A 9,279-nucleotide genomic window follows, 5' to 3' on the forward strand; every position below is an offset into this window, starting at 1 on the left:
GGGCTCGGTGCGGGGCTCGGCGGCCCCGGGCCCGCCGGTGCATCGCCCCCCCCGCGCCGCGCCCGCGGGGGGAATGAATGAGCGGGCGCTGCGCGCGGCCACGCCCCCGCCGAGGAGCGACGGCCCCGCCGGCCAATCGCAGCGCGCCCGCCGCGGGCTCTCCGCCAATGGGCGCGCCTCGGGGGCGGGGCCTGCCGAGGCGCCGCGCGTCTCCACGCCAACGGTCCGGCATCCCCGCGGGGCGCCGCGGGCGCGGCCATGCGGGGCGCGGGGGGAGCCGCGCCCTCGGCCCTGCCCCCGGCCCTGCGCGGCGGGAGAGCGGGGCGGCGGCGAGGCGGAACCGAACGGGGTATCCGTGCCGAGGGGACGGAGGGGTCGGCGCGATTGGTGACGCGGGCCTCGGCGGGGCCGCCCCCCGACCTCTCCCCCCCGCGCCGAGGATGGTACGTTCCCGCCCGGCAGCGGCGGGGGCTGCAGCGCCCGGCCCGGTCCGTAGGGGGGCGCTACCCGCAGGCACGGACGCCACGGGGATCCCTGGGATCAGGAGCGGCATCCCCGGGATCGTCCCAGGAAGATGAGTGTAGGGATCCCTGGGATCAGGAGCGGGATCCCCGGGATCGTCCCGGGAAGATGAGTGCGGGGATCCCTGGGAGCGTCCTCCCGCTGGGTGCAGGGACTCCATGGGGGCTGCGACCCCCCGACTCCCACTCGCTGCGAGTCCCATGGGGGGCTGGATTCCCAGGATCCTCCCTGCCGGGCGCCGAGATCCCCAGGATCCCCCTCGCTGGGTGCAGAGACCCCGGGGGCCTCGGCTCTGTGCCCCCCTCGGCCGCCTCTGCTCAACCCGGCCACAGCTCCGTGCACTGACGCGCGGGCTGGTTCCTCCCTCTGCAGCTCAGGGGTGGAAAACAACGGGACTTTTTCCCCCCTCTCCCATCCCACAGGTTGAGGCAGCGTCCCCTCCTTGCTGCGGCTCAGGCTAGGGGCAGAACCACGGGAGAAATCCGTTATTAAAGGAAGAAATACACTCACGGCTGGGAAAACTAGAGGGCACCAATGCCCCGGGCTGCGACTCCCAGGAGCCAAATCCCAATTTCCAGGGCGGGGCCCTACTTGTTCGGTTTATTTAATCAGAAACATTCCCGGAGTTGCCGGGAAAAGGTTCCAGGACAGCGTATCCTGCGGATTCCAATGCATTAACACAGTTCAATCACTCTCACACCGTGAAGCCTGAGAGGGGGATTCCTTTAAGGGCGCGCAGCCCTCGGCAGCAGCCGGAGCTTTCCGGGGATCCCAAATGGCATTCCCAAAAAGTGGCACCAACTGGCCTCAACCCTGTATTTGTGGGAGATGGAGGTGGGCTTGGGGGTCTAGCAGGATTTGGGGATTTCACAGGGATTAGGGACAGAGAAAGAGGGAAGAGTGGGAAAGAAGGGGAAAGAAAAAGGGGATAACGAAGGGGCCAAGGGAAAAAGGGGGCAAAGAAAGGGAGGAAAGTGAGGAAAAAAGAAAAGAAAGGGCAAGGAAAGAAGCAGGCAAAGAAGAGACAAAACAGGGGGGAAAGGAAGAAAGGGACAACACAGGTGGTAAAAAAATGAAAGAATGGGTTAAAGGATGAAGGGAGGATAGGAGGCAAAAAAGGTGACAAGGAGAGGGACAGGGAATCAAGGAGCTGAAGAAAGAAAAGGGAAAGAAAACGGTGAAGCAAAAAGGGGGCAAAGAACAGGTAAAAATGGAGACAAGGAAGGAAGCCGGCAATGAAGGGACAACGAAAGAAGCGGGGACAGAGGTAAAGAGAGGGACAAAGCAGGAAACGAGGAAAGGGAGCCCGGGGTTTTCCCGCCGCCGAGGAGGAGTCTCCTTGCCCTTACAGGGGCGTCCGGTGGGGCGGTCTATTCCCGCTCCGTCCTAACTCTCGAGGAAACGAAACCGCCACCGCTGCGCCCGCCCCGCGGTGCCTCCACCTCCCGAAACACTGCACGTTCCTCAGGTGCCTTCGCCACTCTCCCCGAGACCCAAGCATGCAGCAGCAGCTCCCGCCGTACGAGATGCTGCCGGCGGAGGTGAAGATGGACGAGTTGCCCCGGAGCACGACGGTGATGGTGGAGGAGACGCAGCAGCAGCAGTCGCCGCCACCCCGGGACCACCTGGTGTGGTCCCTCTTCACCACCCTGTACGGCAATTTCTGCTGCCTCGGCCTCCTGGCGTTCGTCTTCTCTGTCAAGGTGGGGAGCCCGGAGGGACACCGGGGGTGGGGGCGGCCCCGGGAACCCCACTGAGTCCCTGACCTCAGGGACACCCACTGAGCCCCCCAGCCCCGCAGAGCCCCCGCGGACCCCACTGAGCTCCAGGTGCCAGGGTGACCCATGGACCCCAGAGAGCCTCAGCTGAGGGGTGTCCCGTGGACCCCACAAACCCCAGACCAGAGGGTGCCCCATAGACCCCACAGAGTCCCCTCTTCATGGACCATTGACCTCACAGAGTCCCGGCTGGAAGCTCTGGAGACGGCAGGGGTTTGGGGTGGGCAGTGGGCACCTCACGGTAGCCCCGGTGTTTTGGGGGGGTTCAGCCCGGTCTGGCACCTCCAGGACTTCTCCCACAGCCCTGAGCCCCGTGGGGTGTCCCCCTCCAGCCCCCTGACTCTGGCTCTGCCTGTCCCCAGTCCAGGGACCGCAAAGTGCTGGGTGACTACAGCGGGGCCCTGAGCTACGGCTCCACGGCCAAGTACCTGAACATCACGGCCCTGGTGATCAACATCCTCATCGTCATCATCGTCATCGTCGTCGTCTCCCTGGCCGCCGCTGGGGTCTTAGGACGACCCCAGTACGGGTACGGCTACGGCCGCACTTAGTGCCCTCCTTGCCCCGCGGGCTGCGCTTCCCTCCCCGCCCGGGGTAGGAGCCGGGCATGCCCGGGGAGTGCCCGGGGAGCGCCCTGCTGTCACCGAAACTGCAAACTGACAATCCACGTGCCTCACCCGGAGCCTGCTGCTCTCCTGTCCCTCTTCCCTCCCCACTCGGAGCTTTTGTGGAGCCCTTGCTGATGGCTGCCCTCGCTGGAGGCGTCCTGAGATGGACCCTGCTCCCCAGAGAGCAGCTGAGCACCCCCAACCCTGCCACAGCCTGCTTGCTGCTTTGCTCTGGGCGTGGAACCCCAGCGGCCTCAAAACAATTCTGAGAAGGAGCACCTGGCTCAGACAAACCCTGATCCCTGAAATAAAAATTTATTTCACTTTTGCCCCGTCTTGGTTTTGTCTCATGAGGATGTGGTTTGGGGTTTGTTCTACAGCAGCTTGAGAGGATGAGAAACAATGTTAGCCCGTGGGATGTACTTGGGGGAGGTGGAAACCTTTCCTCATCACAGAGACAATGTTCAGGGGCCACCCCAGGCGTCAAGAACCTGGATACTGCATCCATACGGGGTGTGAAGCTCTTGGAAGGGTCACGCCAAGGATGAGGGTGGAACCTGATCCTTGCTGGGGTGTCACCAGGAGCACCCCCATCCTCACCAGCCCTCAGGAAGGGCTGGCAGCAAGCAGAGCTGAGGAAAAGGTGGCTTTGGTGGGGCGGGATGTGCAAAGGGCTTGAGCAGGATGAGCTGGAATGGGATTGAGCAGGGTCAGCAGTGCTGGAGAGGGAAGGGGCCAGTGGGTTTTGTGGCTCCATCCTCAGTCGCCCCGCCAGGGCTGGATTCCACACACCCCCTGCAGCCAGGTGAGCTGGGATCCTGCTGTGAGATCCTCACAGCCCCCATCCCCGTTGCCTGGAGCCCGGTTTTCCTGGGCACAGCTGCTCATCTGCCTGCACCAGGAGGCAGGGAATGAATTCCGTGTCTCACTTTGCTGGCATGCACAGCCTTTACTTTCCTTATCAGACTCATCCCAGCCCAGCAGTTTCCTCACATTTATGCTCCAGATTCTCTCCTCATCCCACAGGGGAGGGAACTATGGCTGGAGGAAGCCACACCAAGCACCAACGGTCCCAGTCACTCGCTGGAAGGGCTGGCAGGGTGGCGATCCTCGCACTTCAGGGCTGCCACTCCCTGCCCGGCCCCGGCAGAGACCGGAGCGGCCCCAGTGGGGACACGGAAGATCCTGGCCCCAGCCCATCTGGCAGAGCCTCAGCTCTGCAGCTGGCCTGGCTTTCCCCTTCCCCTCTGCACTTGCCCTCGGCAGGGCCCGGTCATCGGGGCTGGGGCCCCACAAAGATGGGAACAAAACTGTGTTTTTTCCTCTCCCCACGAACATCGGGCTCCTGCCAAGACACCACACTCGTAAGATGTCAGAAATCCCACTCACAAACAGAGGGGATATTTGTTGCAGGATCCCTGGCACTGAGCCTATGCTGAATCATTTTCTGCTCTGCTTTTTTCCCGGAAAACACGGGCTCCTCGCTGCACGGGCTCCTCCTCCACTGAATCTGCTGCCTGGCCAGGCCCAGGCTTGGCCTGCCAAAACCCAGCACATCCAATGGGAACTCAGGCCAACAAAGGCCATTGCTCCAAGATCCCCTTACTCCTTCTCCCGTTTTTATCAACAGTTTCCAGCAAAAATGCAAAGGGCAGCCCCACACAAGCCAACGCGGAGAAAATTGACCCTTTCCCAGCCCAAAACAGTCACCAGCAAAGCCTCCCTCCCGCCTGTGACCACTCCAGGCTGCCATGGACAGCTCCCCGCAGCCCACCTGTCAGCGAAACTCGGGAGGAGAATAAAAACCCCTCCAGCACGATGTTTGTAGTGACAGAGAACGAGGCATTACTTTGTCCTGGCCAGCAGGCGCCATGGAAAGCATTCCCATCCACAGATAGTTCCTTATCTGATGTTTCCCATATCTATGCAGACAAAAACCCAAATAAATTCTCATTCACTCGTCTTAAATTACACTTAAGAATTACACTTACACTTAAGAATTACAATTCTTAGTATTCGATCTCCTATAGTTCTTGATCCCTTCGCCTTTGAACCTAATTTTTCGGTTCTCTCACTGATTAATTTCTCAGACAGGGAGGTGATGTTGGTTAATGGTCGCTAATACTCCCTAATGTTCGCTAATGGTCTTCTGGCTTCTCTCAATCTGTGGATGCTCAGATCATCGGCCCTCTCCCAGCGAACAGAATCTTTCGAAGAAAAACTTGAATTCCCCTCCCTCTTGGCAGAGGCGAACAAATTCCTGATTAATGTTACATTAAAAATATTTAAATTTGCATCATTTCCAACATCCCCAAAACCCCCACAAGTCCCCTCGGAGTTCTCAGGGCTCCCCCAAGTCCCCTTAAGCCCCTCACGGGTCCCCAGAGCTGCCCTGCGCCCCCAGACTGCGTGGGGTTGGGGTCCCAGAGGGCCGTGCCCCCCTCCCTCTGCGGGGCGGTGCGGGGCCGGTCCCCCGCCCTGAGCGCGCTCCGTTCCCGTTCCAGGCATTCATTCCCGGTCATGGAGCACAAGCAGGCGGACGTGTCCATCCCACTGCAGTCCTCCGGGTGGGGGGCGGCCGCCCCCGGCCCCCGGTCGGACCCGCAGCCCCGGGACTACGTGCTCTGGTCGGTGTTCAATGTGCTGCTGTGGTGCGCGCTGGGCGGGCTGGGCTGCTTCGGCTTCCCCGCGCTCGTCTACTCCATCAAGGTGAGGGGGGGGGGCCGGGGGCACCCGCATCTAGCCCTGATCGGCCCCGGGACCCCCACCCAGACTAACCCCCAGCCAGCCCCTTTCAGGACTTCCCTCCTCCGACTGAGCCCGACCCGGGACCGCCCCCGACCCAGCCCGACCCGGACCTTCCCCTCACCCCGGGATCCCCCAGTCCCGTCCCCCCACCCCCAGCCTTCCCTGGCACCACCCCGGTCCGCTCCCCCCTGCCCACCTCCCTCCAAATGCCTCTCCTACCCTCGCATTCCCAGATCCCCTCTCCCACCCTGGCACCCCCCAATGCCCTGTGCCCCCCGCTGAGCCTGCAGCTCCCGAGTGCCGGGACCGCGGGGCAGCTCTCGGTGGCCTCGCCCCGTGCCCTGGGTGACACGTCCCCGGGGTCCCAGCACAACCTCGCAGCCACCCCGGGTGGGTTGGCCCCCCCGTCGGTGCCTCACGCACCCCAAACCCCCCGTTTGCCCCCCAGGCCCGCGACTGTAAGTTGGTGGGGGACTTGGAGGGTGCCCGGCGTCACAGCGACCGCGCCAAGGTGATCAACATCGTCTGCTCCGTGGTGGTCGCCGTCACCTTGGTGATCTTCATCATCCTCACGGCCATCTTCATCTCCACATTCAGGGGCATCTGACCACCACTTGGCCCCATCTGCGGGGTGCTTCCCCCCCACCCCCCCCCCACACCTCCAAAATGTGCCCGCTCGGGAGCGAAGGGAGTGACCCCGGTCCCCTCGCTGCCAGCATCGCCGGTGTCCCCGCACGGCCGCGGGACGGGACGGGGCGGCCAGGCTGGGGCACGGGGGACAGCCCCCTATCCCCCCTGCCTTTGCTCCGCTCACACGCTTCGTGGCACCTGTGACACACCTGTCGGTCACCATTGCCACCGATAAAGTCCCGCCGAGCCGCCTCGCTGTCACCTCATTGACCTCTGGACGTCGCAGAGAGTCCTCGGGCATCTTTGTGGCTTCCTCCTCTTCCTCCTGCTCTTCTCCCTGCCTCCATCCTGCCGCGGAGCAGAGCGCATCCAGCCCAAAGCCCAGGGAAGCTTCTTCCCAACATCTTGGATGTTATAGATACATAGTATAATATTAGCTTTTCGCAAATACCAAAATGGATTTTATATGTGTAGTGTTAAAGTAACTTTGTTATAAAGATACAGCTTTTATTTCTGTTGTTAATTAAGCTTAGACGTAGTAGTGAAATAGCTAATATAAGTGTGCTTGTGTTAAAATGCCTGCTTAGATGAGATAACACCCAATAAGCATATAAAAAAAGACAGCTGCTTACAGAGATTAACAACACTCACCCAGTGTAGACAGAACCAAAAGTAATAAGAAAAAAAACCCAAAACCACAACCAAAAAATACACATACTCTAAAAAAGTAAAACCAAAAAATAGCCATACTAAACAATTCTTAAAATATGTAAACTAGTTTAAGAAAAACGTTTACCATACATAAGAGCCTATAAATATACAACAGGCTGATATGAGGAAAAAACTGTTTAAGAAGTATCTCCAAAGATAACAGTGTGCTCTTAACAAAGTACCCAGACACTCCCAGCTGTAATATTTACTCTATGTTCCTTATCTCCTATTATCCTTTATTAAACTTTTTACATTTTCACGAGAGAGTAAGCGTGTTTTTCACATTGGAGATGGCAGAAAAAGGAAATTAAAACCCCTCCGCGTGTTTTGGCTGCCCACACCCCCCACCCTGCAGCCTTGTGTTCCCCCCACTGCCGGGGAGCCCCATGGATGTGGCTCTTCCACCTTTCCATATTAACTTCCCATTTCATCCACCCGGCAGCCCAAAAGTGCTGCCGAGGGGGGCTCTGCCCTGCCCAGCACACCTGGAGGGTGGGCTCGGAGGTACCTGTGCCAGCCAGCGCCGTGCTGCTCCTGGGCTCCGCCTTGGAGTGACCCTCCTGCGGCGTCAGAGTCACACCGGAGCCACCCGCGCTCCTCATCCCGGGAGGAATGCTGGCTATTACAAGCCCGTGGGCTCACCATCCCAGCCCGGCCTGTGGGACAACCACATCCCTCAGGGCTGTAATTTCCCAGGTTTATATTTAGCAGAGCAGGGATATAAAAGAGGTGCCGGCCACGCTCCCGCGAGGCTGCCGGAGCCGCGGGTGCCCCTCTCCGTGGCCATGGACACCTCGTACCCGCGGGAGGAGCGGCCGCCCCCCAAGCGGGGGCCGCCCCCGGCCGCCCCTCCACCCCGTGATCACCTGGTCTGGGCCATCTTCAACACCCTCTACATGAACTTCTGCTGCCTGGGCTTCGTGGCGCTCGCCTTCGCCGTCAAGGTACGGGAGCGGCGGTACCGGAGCGCCCAAGGGCTCCGGGAGTCCCTCCCCACGCAGACGCCGAGGGAGGGATGCCCAAGGAGGCACCGAGCGCTTGGGATAATCCCGGGCGGGCTGGGGCGGGCAGATCCCAACACTCTCCACAGGTGGGTGAATCACCTGCCACTGGTGAATCCTCCCTGCTTTTCCTGCCACTGATTCCGGAGGTTGTGGGACAGCCGTGGATAACCTCAGCCCCCTGCCCACCACCCGAGGAGCAGCTGCTTGATCCTAAAAAGTGCCATGGGGACCGTGATTCCTCTGTCCCCATCCCCCGGCAGGAGCAGCTCCAGCTGTGGAAAGATGGGAACAAGCAGGGACCGGAGTCAGGAGAGGCTCCGGAGGAAGCAGGAGGGAAAATCCCAGCCCCAGCTGGGCTAGACTGGGATAGAAAAATGAGCACAGGCAGAGCTGGAGCCAGAAAGGCTCTGGATGAAGCAGGAAGGAAAACACAAGGGGGAAAGGATGCAGGGTTGGAGGGGAGCAGGAGCAGCCTGGGATGGATGGATGGATGGATGGATGGATGGATGGATGGATGGATGGATGGATGGATGGATGGATGGATGGATGCATAAATTGTGGGTTACAAAAGGGACAAATCCCTAGAGCAGGATGGGGCTGAAGGAAGGGGATGCAGGAAGGGCTGTGGGAAAGGGCTGCAAGAAGGGGGCTGTGGGAAGGGGCTTTGGGAAGGGGCTGAGGGAAGGGTCTCTCCTCGGCTGTTGCAGGCTCGGGACCGGAAAGTATCCGGGGATGTGGAAGCTGCTCGGCACTTCAGCTCCAAGGCGCGGTGCTACAACGCCCTGGCCACGGCAGGCAGCGTGGTGCTGCCACTCCTGCTCGGTGCCCTCATTGTCACCGGTGTCATCCACCTCTCCAAGCTGGCCCAGGAGTCTGTTGGCTTCTTCACCTACCAGTTCAGTGGGAGCGACGACGACGACCAGTGACCCAGGGTGAAGGGCTGGTGGCACCTTCTCTGCGTTGCTGGTGGCCCCCCCAAAAGGCCACCACCCCTCTCTGCCACCCCACTCCCCAACCCCAGTTATTTTTGTTTATCCTGTGGGTTTTTTTACCTCCCGTTATCCCGTGTGGAGCCCCAGCTTCTGTGGTCACTATTTAAATCATTAAACGCTTCACACAGTGCGATTTTCTGTGTGTGGAAAGGGGCAGGGGGGTGCCAAAGGGAAAACATAAATTGGGATTTTTGGCTCTGATGGGGGTCCTGGCAGCCAGGAGACTCCATTGTTCCCACAACCTTTAGGGCCACCTCTGGGACCCCCAGGACTGAGGAGGGGAGGA

General features: G+C 60.4%; 3 protein-coding genes across 4 annotated transcripts; all 3 read left to right on the forward strand.

Moving 5' to 3' along the window:
- The first annotated feature begins 279 nt into the window (after nt 1-279).
- Nucleotides 280-3,236, forward strand: LOC128809261 (dispanin subfamily A member 2b-like). Of its 2 annotated transcripts, XM_053981110.1 has the most exons (4): nt 280-443; nt 945-1,356; nt 1,991-2,225; nt 2,663-3,236. In XM_053981110.1, exons 2-4 carry the CDS (start codon nt 1,298-1,300, stop codon nt 2,849-2,851), a joined length of 483 nt encoding a protein of 160 aa, XP_053837085.1. In that variant the 5' UTR covers nt 280-443; nt 945-1,297; the 3' UTR covers nt 2,852-3,236. The 2 variants fall into 2 exon arrangements, with proteins under 2 accessions (XP_053837085.1, XP_053837084.1); XM_053981109.1 differs by lacking the exon at nt 280-443 and having other exon boundaries at nt 450-1,356.
- Nucleotides 3,237-5,296: 2,060 nt separating this feature from the next.
- LOC128809262 (interferon-induced transmembrane protein 5-like) lies at nt 5,297-7,256 on the forward strand. The gene is made up of 2 exons (XM_053981111.1): nt 5,297-5,617; nt 6,105-7,256. The coding sequence occupies exons 1-2, from the start codon at nt 5,429-5,431 to the stop codon at nt 6,261-6,263; spliced, it is 348 nt and encodes a 115-aa protein (XP_053837086.1). The 5' UTR covers nt 5,297-5,428; the 3' UTR covers nt 6,264-7,256.
- A 517-nt stretch (nt 7,257-7,773) lies between these two features.
- On the forward strand, nt 7,774-9,126 carry LOC128809171 (interferon-induced transmembrane protein 5-like). The gene is made up of 2 exons (XM_053980932.1): nt 7,774-7,941; nt 8,709-9,126. The coding sequence occupies exons 1-2, from the start codon at nt 7,783-7,785 to the stop codon at nt 8,925-8,927; spliced, it is 378 nt and encodes a 125-aa protein (XP_053836907.1). The 5' UTR covers nt 7,774-7,782; the 3' UTR covers nt 8,928-9,126.
- Nucleotides 9,127-9,279: the final 153 nt, after the last annotated feature.

The sequence above is a fragment of the Vidua macroura genome, chromosome 6, assembly GCF_024509145.1.
Source record: "Vidua macroura isolate BioBank_ID:100142 chromosome 6, ASM2450914v1, whole genome shotgun sequence".
Taxonomy (NCBI): domain Eukaryota; kingdom Metazoa; phylum Chordata; class Aves; order Passeriformes; family Viduidae; genus Vidua; species Vidua macroura.